The following is a 13,973-nucleotide window of genomic DNA, read 5'->3' as shown; positions in this document are numbered from 1 at the left end:
AAGTGAGTCACAGGATAGAATCTGTAAAAAGCCTGTCCCTGCCTATCACACTCTCTGCTTCCGTGAAGTGGACAGCTTTTCTCCACTGTACTCTCTACCATGATGTCCTGCCCTGCTTGCTACACACCTAAAAAACAACTGAGACAGCCGGGCATGGACCAAATCCTCTGCAACTGTGCGCCCAAAACAAGTGTTTCCTCTTTGAGGTTGTTTCTCTTAGGTATTTGCTGCAGTGACAGAAGAAAACACGAGAAATCAGAGCCCATGAACAGAGCCTCTCACTTTGGATGACAACACAGGCTCAGAGAAGCCTCTTGTTCTCTCCTGTGCTTCCTTCTACTCCAGTGGCTCCAAAGCGTCGTCGACTTTATCTTTGAGGCCATCTCTACAATCCACAGAGGAGCACAGAAGGCTCCAGAGGAGGTGAAATTTGTGTCTGCATCTCTTTCAGTTGAAAAAGTGCTGTACTCTACAGTGATGGACCCAGGTTCTTTCTGTCTTCAGCTCAACGTAATGTGGCGCTAACTAGGGCACTCTTGAAAGTCCGCAACTCTAGAACCTTTCACAGTCCATGGGCAGCTGACTGTGCTTGCCACCCACACATGACTGTGAAAGTGCTTTGGCTCTTTATGAAGCCAAATGAAACCCTGGCAGATGTCTCTCCACCCAAGTCAGCATTGACCCAACAAAACAGATGTCCACAGTGGGGAGAGTGTGCGGATCTGTGGACATCTCAGTGGAGTACCCAACACATACGGAGTCAACAGTAAACGGCTTCTCTACTTAACTGTAATGGGTGCAATGGAGAGTTTAAGATGTCATTTCTAAGGTCATACCTAGAAATACCTAGTCATACTCAGACCACAGTATTCAGTGACTTGAGCCAGTGTCTAAATTATGGCATAGTCCAAAGTTAACAGGAAGGTCATGCTGTAATTTTAGATTGAAAATGTGAAAAGTTTGCTAAATTTGGGAATGAAATCATAGGAGTGACTTTGACGTCATTGCAGACCCGCCTGCAAAGTATGATAATTAGGCCACTGTCCTAGAGAACTGTCTTCCCAAGCAACAAATCCGAGCTGGTTGTGAGAAAGCTTTGTTTATATAGAAAATTTCCAGCAGACCACTAAACTAAATGCACAGATATTAAAACCTACGCCCTTAAAACACAAAAGGGAAAAGTAAGCCACTGAATGGAAGACTCCTTCACAGCTTCTCTGATTTATACTTCTATTTCCTGCTGCGGGGAAGATGGCGAGGGGCTGGCTACTGAGCTGCGGATGTGCGGACTCTCTTCTGGGTGGACCTCATGTGTTGCCAGTGCCCAAGGCTGCAGACTCAGCATAGATTTCATGAGCTTGAGATGGTAAAATTCCCAGACTTATCCAGTGCTGCTGCCAGAACAGCTTCAGACACATGGACTTTTAAATTTTAAAGTGTGTGTGTGTGTGTGTGTGTGTGTGTGTGTGTGTGTGTAATATGGAGGTCAGAGGACAACTTGAAGAGTTCGTTCTTTCCCTCTGTCATGTAGGTCCCGGGGACTGAACTCAGGGTATCAGGCTGGGAACAGGCTCCATTACCCACGGAGCCATCTCAGTGGCCTCTATGTTGGTTATTTATGTTTTCATACTTTCATTTATCTGCTTTTCCATACTACTGATCATGGGTTATGTCCTAAGTATGAGTGGCTAAGCCATATTTCTGCCCCAGGAAAGCAGCTCGACTGAGTGATGATCATGCTGTGATGTTGATGGTCAACTTGACAGGGTCTGGAATCCCTGAAGAGACAGGCCTTTGGGCATGCTTGAGATGGGTGATCTAGATTAGGCTGAATGAGAAGGCTCATTAAATGTGGCAATACCAATCCATGGGCTGGGGTCCCAGACTGAACATAAAGGAGAAAGTGAGCTGGGCCTTCATCCTTGTCTATGTCTTGACTGCTGATGGGATGTGACTGGCTTTCTCAGCCTTTACTGCCTGTCATGACTTCCCTGCATGATGGCCCTTGATCTATCACCTAAAGCAAACCCTTCTTTCTTTTTCTTTTTTTTTGTTTTTTAGAGACAGGGTTTCTCTGTGTAGCTTTGTGCCATTCCTGGATCTTATTCGGTAGGCCAGGCTGGCCTTGAACTCACAAAGATCCGCCTGCCTCTGCCTCCCGAGTGCTGGGATTACAGGCGTGCGCCACCACCGCCCGGCGAACCCTTCTTTCTTTAAGCTTTTTTCAGCACTTTCTTTCTTTCTTTTTTTGTTAGAAACAGAGTCTCTTTATGTAGCCTTGGCTGTCCTGGAACTCACTCTGTAGACTAGGCCCTGGTCTGGCACTCAGAGATTGCCTGCCGCTGCCTCCCGAGTGCTGGGATGAAAGGTGTGCACCACCATGCCTGGCCTTTTTGTCCGATGTTCTGCTACAACATCAAGACAAGTCACTACAAGCAGCAAGGCACAAAGCTCTTTATTCACAGAGATGGGGCTCTTGGTCCATCATCCGTCTGTCTGACTCTCTCGCTGTCTCTTACTCTGTAGTTCAGGGCCTCAAGTGCAACCATTGTTAGCCTCAGAAGTGCTGGGCTTACAGGTGTGAGCCAAACGGCCAGCTAGCCACAGTTTTGAGGAAAGGTGACAAATGGTGGCAAGCTCAGGAACACTCTGGAAGTACAAACTACTCTGTAATAAAACATCATTAACACTAACAAAACCAATCTCTAACTAGGACTTTGTTGTACCAGCTTGAAAATTTCCTGTCTTAGAAATGGAAGAGCGCCGGGCGGTGGTGGCACACGCCTGTAATTCCAGCACTCGGGAGGCAGAGACAGGTGGATCTCTGTGAGTTCGAGGCCAGCCTGGTTTACAGAACTAGTCCAGGACAGGCTCCAAAGCTACAGAGAAACCCTGTCTCAAAAAACCAAAGAAAAAAAAAAAAGAAAAAAAAAAAAGAAAAAAAAAAAGAAATGGAAGAGCAGGCAGGTAGGCAGGGGGGGGTGGGGGTACGATGACAATCGGTTCTGATTTGAACACCTCACTTTAGATAGTGCCTGGCCCCTGGTATGACTGTTCCCCTCTGTTCAGAGATGCCATATCTCCAGGCAATGACATCATGTACAGAGCTGTCCCATGTAAGGAGTTGCTTCCGAGTTCTCAAAGCAGAGAGAAGGAGGAGTTTGGGCCACCTCTGTCCATGGCTTTGCTCAGAGTAAGGCAGTCCATGCTCTGCTACAACATGGCCAGTCCTGTTTACTAGATCAGTGGACTCTGGAAAGAAGAGAGTGAGATCAGCAGAGAAGACAGGAGGAAAATAAAGAGCTCCTTAGCTGTGGCTAAGCCTGATGACACACACCTATAATCCCAGCACTGAGGAGGCAGTCAGGTAGATCCCTGTGAGTTTGAGGTTGGCCAGGGCTACATATTGAAACCATATCTAAAAGAAAAAGAGAAGAAAAGAAAAAGAAAAGAAAAGAAGAGCAAAGAAGAGAGAGTTCCCTAAAGAAAAGAAAAGAAGAGAGTTCCCTGGGTACTTGCTGTAGCCTAGACCACTGCAGATAGCATGCTATGCCTTTCTCTTTCTTTCTTCTCCTCTTCCCTTACCCCTATACCTTCACCCCTCTTAACCTTCTCTCCACCTCTTTCTCTTTCAACAGTGTCTCAAGTATCCCAGCTGGCCTTAGACTCAGCATATAGCCAAAGATGACCTAGAACTTTGGGTCCTCTTGTCTCTAATTTTGGGGTCACAGAGGCACACCACCATACCCAGCTGTGTGTTCTATGTCTTTCACTTAGTCTTGACAACTGTCCTGAGAAAGAGAGGGCCCGCTTTGTGGGTTACTATGGTAAAGGGAATAGCAGTCAGCAAACACACCCAGTTAGTGGGTGAAAGGCCTATTGCCAAGGGCCTCCATATGGTTGTGACTCAGGAAAAGAGAAACCAAAAAGAACAACAGCTGTGAAATGTTGTCCATGTCCTGCAGAGTTGCCTGTACCCAGTAAGGGCAAAGCAAGACTGACTACTGGTAGGTGGACCGTGACCTTGATCCTTCTTTCTCCAATTTCTGCATCACAGGGCTCCATCATTGATAGTTCAGATAATCCCAGATTCGGGAAGCTACAATGCTGTCTCCACGTCTGTATGTTCTATATGGTGGATTCAATGAACTATGGACTGAACATCTGTTTATCTATCTATCTATCTATCTATCTATCTACCTATCTATCTATCTATCTATCTATCTATCTATCTATCTATCTATCTACTATATCTATCTATCTATCTATCTATCTATCTATCTGTCTGTCTGTCTGTCTGTCTGTCTGTCTATCTATCTATCTATCTATCTATCTATCTACTATATCTATCTATCTATCTATCTATCTATCTATCTATCTATCTATCTATTTTTTTGAGACAGTCTCATTATGTAGATCAAGCTTGCCTTAACCTCACAACCTTCCAGTCTCCATTTACTGAGTACTGGAATTACACTTGGTTTAGTGAAATTCTTCGTCTTCTTTTAGACTTTTACAATTTTATTGTGCACAAGTATGTGTGTGTTTGAGTATATGCCATGGCAAGTGTGTGGAGGTCAGAGGAAAGCTTAGGAGTCAGAGCACTTTTCTCCTTCTATCCTGTGGGCCCTGGGGACTGAACTCAGGTCTTTAGGCTTTGTAGTGAGTGCCTTTACCCAATGATCAATCTTGCCAGGATTGGCCCCATCCCCTACCTTTTTTTTTTTTTTTTTTTTTTTTAATAGTCAGGAGTTTTTGTAGCCTAGGCTAGCTCCAGACTTGCTTTGTAGCTGAGGATGACCTAGAACTCCGGACCCACATGCCTAGCCTCTTGAGTATTGGGATCGCAGATGTGCCCCACCATGTCCAGTTATATATATGTATATAATATATAATATATATACCGATAAATTACTTGAGTACTGAATATGTACAGACATTTTTTTCTTGTCATCTCCTAAACAAAATGGTAGAGTATCTATTTATGAAGCCCTTACATTGTGTTAGGTGTCTTAATTCATCTCTAGCTTTGAAGTATATGGTAGTCCCTGGTAGGAAGTAAGTTATATGGAAATACTGCCCCATTTCATTTCTGAGACTTGAGTATCTGGGAATTTTTGTATCCATGTGGGCCCTGGGCTAGGAGTCCTGGGTTTACTGACAGGTATTTGAAGAATTCTCAACATAACACTTTCAGAGACACTAATATTTATTTATGTTTTTATAATTTAGATATTTTAGCTTTGGTGATTAAATCCAGAATATTAGGTAAGCATTCTGCCACTGAGATTACTATCTTGTAGGAAAATGTTATCAAGAGGATAATGACATGTTTCTGCAAAAATACACCTGAAGAGGAAACCCATGTGCATTTGCTGAGGTGTTCCAGCTTGCAGGCCGTGCTGCAAGGAGGTCGGAGCTACTGTGCAGAAAAGAACTTCTTGCATACTGTTTTCAGTTTCTACAATGTTCTACCACACAGCTGTCACCTCTCACTCTGCAGAACAGAGCAGAGGAATGCCTTCCTGGGAGGCAGCTCAACCCTGGCCCTGTCAGCTTTCTGCCTTGAAGGTCTCAAGAGATGTGTTGATTTTTGGTCACACAAGTGATGAAATTTCCACCTCAACTCTCCACTACAAGTCAGTCCTCAGTCATCTATCTAGTAATGGGTTTGCCACAGTCTACAATGCCACACTGGCTCCCCTTCCAAAGTAGACCCAATGGCCAGAGCAAAACTCATCTATGGAGGGAATGATATCAATATCTGATCATAATGTATTGACTGATGGATGTCAATACTGGGAATTGAACCCAAGGCCTCTTGAGTGCTAGGCAGACTCAACCATGGAGTTACACCCTCCATCCTTTTTTTTTTTTTTTTTTTGGTTTTTTGAGACAGGGTTTCTCTGTGTAGCTTTGCGCCTTTCCTGGAACTCGCTTTGGAGACCAGGCTGGCCTCGAACTTACAGAGATCAGCCTGCCTCTGTGTCCCGAGTGCTGGGATTACAGGCATGCACCACCACCGCCGGGCATGTTTTTATTTTTCAATAGAGCCCAGGCTGGCCTTGAACTTGCAGTACTCTTCCTTAGCCTCCCTAGTAGCTGAGATGATAGGCCTATGTTACCAGTTGAGGGCTTTCAAAATGTTACTTTTATTTGGGAAATTCTGGATTTAGTGCATCTCATCATAGCTCAGTGACATTCTGTGAAGGCAGCTCTTCTCTTTACCAGTTACAGGAAACCGAGAGCAGTGTTCATTTAGAATATGGAAGTGGGGGCTGGAAAGATGGCTCAGTGGCTTAGGGCACTTGTCACTTTTGTGGAGGACCTAGGTTCAACACCTAGTACCTACATGGTGGCTCAAAACCATTTGTAACTCCAGTTCCAGAGGATTCACTGCCCTCTCTGTCCTTCACTGGCACCAGGCACACATGTGGTATACGTCTGTACATGCCAGCCAAACACTCAAATATATAAAATAAATTTTAAAAATCTAAAAAAAAAAAAAAAAATTAAAAAAAGAAAAAAAAAAAAAAAGAAAGAAAAGGGAAGTGAAGGCTAGGCTAGGCCAAGCTTTAAGTCTTGTTTATTTTGAGACAGGCCAGGCTGGCCTCAAATTCATTCTGTAGCTGAGGATAAATCTCTTGCTTCCACATGCTGAATGCTGGCATTTCAGGAGTGCACCACCACACCCAGTTTATATAGTACCGAGGATAGGACCCAGAACTTTGTGCATGCAAGACAATCAGTCTACCAACTGAGCTACATCCCTAGATTTTAATTATCTTAGCTTTTAAACATTGCTTGTTTATTTATTTTGTGGTGTGGAGGCTTAAAGACAGGAGCTTGTACATGCTAGCCTCTGCCTCGATATATCTATTTTTACCATCCATCCATCCATCCATCTATCTAAGACAAAGTTTCTCTGTGTAGCTTTGGCTGTTCTGGAATTTCACTTTATAACCAGGCTGGCCTCAAACTTGGAGGTTTGCTTGCCTCTGCCTTCGAAGTAGAGGGATTGAATGCATGCATAACCATGCCAGGGTCTTTCACTTTTTTTTTTTTGTTGTTGTTTGTTTTTTGTTTTGTTTGTTTGTTTTTCTAGACAGGATTCCTAGGTGTAACAGCTCTAGCTGTTCTGGAACTCACTCTGTAGACCAGGCTGGTCTTGAACTCACAGAGATCTGCCTGCCTTTGCCTCCTGAGTGCTGGGATTATAGATATGCACCACCACCACCTGTCACTATGATTCTTTAAACAACAAAAAGAAGCATTTATTTATTGTGTGTGAGTGTGCGTGTGTGTATGTGTGTGTGCACATGTGTCGTTGCATGGAAGTGGAGGTCAGAGGATAACTTTGGGGAGAGGGTTCTCTCCTTACCATGTAGGTCCTGGAGACTGAACTCAGGTCATCAGGTTTGGAGGCAAGTGCCTTTTACTCACTGAGTCATTTTGCTGGCCTTGCTTTGCTATTCTTGAGATAGCTTTCCTTTTGGTGGTCAAGAATTCATTAACCTGCAGAAAACATCACCCTGAATATGACAGTCCAATGTCCCCTGTTCTGGTAGGGATTGTGTACATCAGTCATCATTGGGAACAAAAAGATATTTACTGTTTTTAAAATTATTATTATTTGTTTTGTTGTTGCTTCTTGAGACAGAGTCTCAGTACGTAGACCAGGCTGGGCTCAAACTCACAAAGATCCACTGGCCTCTGCCTGCCTTCTGAGTACTGGAATTACCTGCATGCACCACCACACCCAGCAGCAGTAAGATATTTAATTTTAGATATCTGAATAGGAGGAATTGGGAAGAAGGGGAAAGGAAAAGAGAGTATTTGAGAATATTCCTGGGCCCAGGGGAGGTTATGGTTAGTGGATCTAAGTTGTTCATTTGTGGAGGCTTGGGTGTGGGCTCTCATGGCCTCACCCTGACTGCATGAATGAGCACCCAACTCCAGCACCCCTGTGGGAGTTATGATCAAAGTGGAGGGAGAGCTTGGACAATGCTGTCAAGTGATTTTCTTGGGCAGTTCATTTAAAGTCATGGGACTTGCCCTAAGTGGACTTCTTTTTATCTGGGCTTTTAAAGAATTTTCTGTCATTTTGGTGTCCAGAATTATCACCCATAAAGGCATCAACAAATCACCCTTGAGGGATCTTATCACAGAACACACCTAGTTATCAGCAGTAGCCTGCACCAGCCTGACAACATGGCTGCCTCACCTTGTCCCTCCAGGCTGCCATCTCCCAGAATACCCTAATTTGATTGACACATGAGGTACCACACCAGTACCACAATGGCTGGGAAAGACCCGCTGGCTGGGGCTGGAGTTCCCCTCCCTGAGAAGATAAAGCTACCTGGAGGCTGTCAGGGTGGTTCCGACTCTGGCTGCTTCAGCTCTGACCTGTCTGCCATACTCCTGGATAAGGCTCTTCGTCTCTTCCTACTGTGGAAGTGGACCTGTCTGCTCAGACTTCAGGAGAGAAAATCCCTTCCAAGAGGGATGTTTGTGAGATCCTAATCTGGGATTCTTGCCACGGAAGTTTTCTTCTTTCCACATCACTGCTCCAGTTTGATCTCAGGTGTTGATTCTGGACTTTTCTCTCTTATCCCAATCTTCTTTAGTTTGGAATCTAGCCATTTTCTTTTCTTTTCATTTTAAAATTAACACACACAGCACACACGTGGAGTCAGAGGAGCTCGTTGGTGTCAACTTTCTCCTTCCTCCAGGGGTCAGAGCATTTGAACTCAGTTCAGGCTTGGCAGGACATGACTTTATGTTCTGAGCCTCCATGTCTCTCTTTGTCTCCCTCTCCTTCTCCCTGTGTTGAGATAGAACCCGGGGCCTTGCACATGCTAAGCAAGTACTCTATGGCTCCAAACTCCCCAGCCCTGAGTTTGGAACTATCAATCTATAATTAAAGGCAAGAATTAATCAATGTTAATGATAAAATATTATAGTTAAAAATATTCTTTTGCCAGGCGGTGGTGGTACACGCCTGTAATACCAGCACTCTGGAGGCAGAGGCAGGTGGATCTCTGTGAGTTCGAGGCCAGCCTGGTCTCCAAAGCAAGTTCCAGGAAAGGCACAAAGCTACACAGAGAAAACCTGTTTCAAACAAAACAAAACAAAAACCAAAACCTTTTTTCCCTGTTCAAACGTCTTTCTTCCTTGTAAAACAAAGCATTAATATGTATTTCTGTTTAAGTACATATTTAAATCTTTCAGAGAGCATGGCACTTTAAAGATTGCTATTAACACGACACATTTCCCCTTTGCGCTTACATGAAGCTACACAATGCTGAAGGAGACAACAATGTTGTAGAAAGTGAAAAGCAGTACACCATATGATGAAATTCTTGGTAGGAAGAAGCAAAAGAACCTCTGTAGATCTTTCTCTGATGACATTCAAAGTCATCTCTTTTTTTCTTCTGGTGATGAGAATTGGACCCAAGGCCCCATGCACTCTAAGCAAGCCATCTACCAATAAGTTACACCCCCCAGCTCCTCCCAAATGTTTTTCCTTAAAAGCAAAGAAAATGAGAACCTACCTACAATTTTAACGCTACTTTCAGAGTTCTAGGGCAATTCAGAAGTGTCATTGTTAAAGAAAAGGAAAGCGGTTTCCTTTTTGACAATAGGCCCAACAAGAGACCGTAATCTGCCATACATTCCACCGAGCATGCTCAGAGGAGCCTCACATTCTAGATGCACCGAGAATGCATGCATTGAACACACTCCCCGACCCCAACGAACACCCCGCTCCCACCCCCAAATTGCGTCTGAACACATACATTTGAACACGACTACAACATAGCATGCTTCTGAGCCTGCAAGCTTCGACAGCTCTCAGCCGACAAGATGTTCAAGCACAGTAGAAGCCTGCCCTCTAGTGGCCGACACCTCTGAGAACTTCCTGTGACCCCAGGGACTCTGGGAGAGGGGCAACAGCTGCCAGATGTGCTCTGGACAGCTTCTGCTTGCTGTTCTCACTTTTCCCTCACATCCTCAACTTTCTCTGGAGAATATAACTTGGTTTGGGGAGCTGAGAAAGGGTGTGCCATCCAATAGTAACTTCTAGTAGAATAAAGTTTTTAAAGTTATCTAAAGTTCTTGGGTTTCTGACTTTATGGTTAAAAAAAAAAAAGATTCCATATCTTTTTGTTGTGAATGGAATATTCTGTTTGGGCCAAACAGGCCACGTAAAAACCAGGCTCCAAATCCTTTTATAAATGTTACAATGGCTTAAGGTGACAGATCTATGCAGAAAGTTAACTGAATCTCTAGGTCCAAATTGCCATTGTCTTGTCTATTATCATTGTGTTTTAGTGTGTGTCTCTGTGTGTGGTGTTTAGGTGAGCACACCTGTGTGTGTGTGTGTGTGTGTGTGTGTGTGTGTGTGTGTGTGTGTGTGTATGTGTGTGTGTGTAAGGGACCAGAGCAGGTCATCAATGTCTTCTTCTATTGCTCTCTGTCTTACTGCCTTGGGACAGGGTCTCTTACTGAAAAAGGAGCTCACAATTCTGGCTAGGGTGGCTGGCCATTGAGTGCTCAGATCTGTTACCCCCACCCAGTGCTGGGGTTACACGCATGTGCAGCTATGTCCAGCTTTTTGTATGTCGATGCTGGGGTTCAGGTTCAGGTCTTCATGGTTACAAAGCAAACACTCTCATACTCTGAGCCATCTCCCAGCTCCAATTCTTGTACTTTCATAGGCACAGAACAGACTGGAGAGGCTTTCTATAAAATCCTTCTTTGATGTGGTCTTGCAGAGGCCTGAAAGCTTTAGGGTGATTAATTTTGCTCATTTCTCTCTCTTCTCTGGAGCATATTACCTGAACCCTTTTCCTGATCTTTTGTTTTAATGGTGTGTGTGTGTGTGTGTGTGTGTGTGTGTGTGTGTGTGTGTGTATCCAGGACCCTGCACACACTAAGTATGCACCCTGCCACTGAGCTATACCTCAGTCCTCCATGTGTTTTCTTTAGCATAGCGGCATCCTTCATGCTGTCAAGGTCAAAGCATTCATTGCCTTTAGATTTGGTTTTGGGGTCTGTGGTGTCATTAAACCCACAAAGGGGACTGAGCCTTCAACCCCGGATTTCTTGGCCTCATGAATGAGTTCCTAAGCTCCTTTCTCATCTCCTAACTTTCAGACTCCAGCCCTCTGAATTCCTCTGCTCAAGTCCTGTCTTTTCCATTTAAGCCTTTCCTCACCTCTATGAATTGCCTGTTAGCTACATCTCCCTGCAAGCTGCAAAACGCACCTGAAACCCACCACTCCCTTTTAGCAGCCTCCCCAGGAAGGATAAAGACAGCTCCAGGGCATGATTGGCACACTCCCAACACACAGGAACACACCCCTGAACAAACATGAGACTCACAAAAGAAAATGACACGTTCTGTATGTTTGAACTACACAGACCCTAAGAGGGTGAAAACATCATTAAAAACAAAACCAACAACAAACCCATTAGCCACCGTCACGTCAGATAATGAGAGACGTTTTGTTATTGTTTTTATAGGGCCTTGCTATCACAGCTCAGGTGGACTAGGAACTAGCCATGCAGCCCAAGCTAGCTTCAAACTCACGATTCTCCCACCTCAGCCTTCTGAGAGCTGGGGTTACAGGAAAGTGACGAGATATTTGTAGCAGTCCTGGGCATTCCTCAGTGAAATGTGCTGCTGTATCATTGGTTTTTCTTTGAATTGTTTTGTTTTGGTGCCAGGGAAGGGGCCTAGGGCCCTTGTGTAACAGAAGGAAATCACTACTCATTAACTAGACAACACAAAGATGGCCCCACAGCATCTTTTGTTTTGTTTACGTATTTTTTTTTTTTTTTTGAGACAGAGTCTCATGTAGACTACCCTGTTTTCAAACTTTTTATGGATCCTTCTTATCTCCATTCCCACATGCTAGGATTACAGGCATGCACCACCATGCTGGGTCTTTCTCCACAGCATCTTGTGGTAGACCGTGCACCCCAAGAACTTGCTCTTAGACAAGTACACTTACTAGCATGGGATCTGAATGACTTCATGCTCACATGTGTCCCAGGGAAACAGGTCCACTTCAAGGGAACAAAGGCCCATGGCTCTGCTGGAAAAAGGCCTTGCTGAAAGTGTCTGGGCCACAGACTCTGGACAGGCCTTCACATCCACTCCAGCTCTGGAGCCAGTGGCTCTTCAGGAGTTCTGGATCTGAGGCGATCACACAGGAATACAGACACACATGTGCTCTCAGGACGCCGTCCTCACAGGACCTCTGAGGCCAACATGGAGGCCGAGAGACTTGTGGTACAGCATGGCCAGTACAAAGAGAGACACAGGACGAAATGGTGACAGCCAGCACCTGGAACATGGCGTCAAACACCACGGCCACAGAAGCTTGCTAGCTATGGGCCACGCCGTGCAGCCTTGAAGCAAAACTATTGATTTTTTGGTTGTTAAAAAAAACAGAACAAAAAAACCAAGAAAACCAAAAAACCCAAAACGTACCTTCAACAGCAGAACTCAGTTTTATGACACCTTGAATAAAAACAAAAGATGGTAGTTATATAATGGACCTGGGTTACCTTTTTTCCAGTTTTCACATAACACGCATACATTTCAGGTCTGGATACTTTGCTGCTGTTGTTGTTGTTGAGAAGTTAACTAAACAATTTCAAAAATGAAATACAGAAGGTATCAGCACTTCCTGAATTTTGCTGGGCCTGGGGATCATTTTACACATGTTGGGACAGAGCTTGTGTTGAAATATATAGTAGGCGGTTGAAAACCAAGCCTGTCTCTCAGCATCCTTCCCTGAACTGGTTGGACAAGAAGCTCTTTCCTCAGTCTTTGGGCTGAACTTTTGCCATTGCAGGAGAAACCATGAGAAAAAGCCCACTTGGGTATGTCAAGCTGAGCATGGAGAAAGAAGATATTACCCGCAACTGGACTGTTGTTTGTTTCCCCCCAATTTAAAGGTAAAAATTCTAAAATAAACTAGACCTGGTCCAGCAATTTGATTTCAAACAGTCTTTGTAAGCCATGGCTATAAGCAGATAACACTCTCCAGTTTCTTTCTCAAATCTTTGTGTGTGTGACATACATGTATGTGAAGACAGGTGCACACACTTGGTCAGAGGACAATCTCGGGTGTGCCGTCCTCGTGTGCCGTCCTTCCCGTCTACCTAGCTTGAAGCGCCATCTTGCTCTGTGCTGTTTGTCAGGACCACTGGCCTGTGCTTGCCAGGATGTTCCTGTCCCTCTGCAGGATGACACTGCACTCTACTGAATAAGTTTTCTGTGGATTATGGGGATCTGAAGTCTTCAAACCTCAGGCTTGTACTGGAAGTTCTTTTATCCACTGGGTCATCTATTTTCTAATTTCTGTGCCATTGCTATGGTCTTTTATATGGTGCCAAAGTGTCTATAAGCATCACATGGTTGAAAATGTGCCTTTGTCTTTTAAACTGGAAAGATTTCTGATTTAAATGGAAAGAAGCCTTCTCAATACCACCCAACCCAGCTGGTATCAGCCAACTTGCACATTACTTTCATGGTGTGCCTGTAAGTAAGTAAATATGCTCATTGCAGATGTTGCTGATATAAACAGTGTGTAGTATTTCATCTACAAAGGATAAGGAAGGCACGGTGATCCTAAGGCAACTTCTGTACAGCAACCGATCTTTTCAATGAATGAAGTCTTCTATTAGCACCAGCAATGCAAGCCGCTAGCATCCCTCCGCAACAAGTCATACATTGATTTATACACCAATCTGACCTTTCTCCAATACATTTATAGTCATTACATCTTTTTTTGACCTTAACCCATTCCTCATATAAATTGTTTTCATTAGGTTCAAACCTTGTTCAGTTTTGATAACTGTGAACACTGGTGTTGTGAGGGGTCCCGTTGGATGTGGGGCTGGGAAGAGGTGTGCAGTAACCACCGCACACAGCTGTAAATAGCTCCAGGAACAGGAAG

The 13,973-nt window shown here is 44.3% G+C and overlaps 1 protein-coding gene across 17 annotated transcripts in view; it reads right to left on the bottom strand.

The window, feature by feature from the left end:
• Dlgap1 (DLG associated protein 1) overlaps positions 1–13,973 on the bottom strand; it is an 826,029-nt gene that overhangs the window by 94,770 nt on the left and 717,286 nt on the right. For 13 of the 17 annotated variants that reach the window (XM_036172827.1, XM_036172826.1, XM_036172832.1 and 10 more), the window contains one exon: positions 12,500–12,529. The exons of the other annotated variants lie outside the window; for them this stretch is intronic. In XM_036172827.1, the coding sequence (XP_036028720.1) occupies positions 12,500–12,529 (30 nt within the window). The remainder of the gene's footprint in view (positions 1–12,499; positions 12,530–13,973) is intronic. 17 annotated transcript variants of the gene reach the window in all.

Source organism: Onychomys torridus, chromosome 23 (genome assembly GCF_903995425.1).
Source record: "Onychomys torridus chromosome 23, mOncTor1.1, whole genome shotgun sequence".
Taxonomy (NCBI): Eukaryota; Metazoa; Chordata; class Mammalia; order Rodentia; family Cricetidae; genus Onychomys; species Onychomys torridus.
Note: the sequence above shows the minus strand (reverse complement) of the source record. Positions and strands in the feature narration are given on the sequence as shown.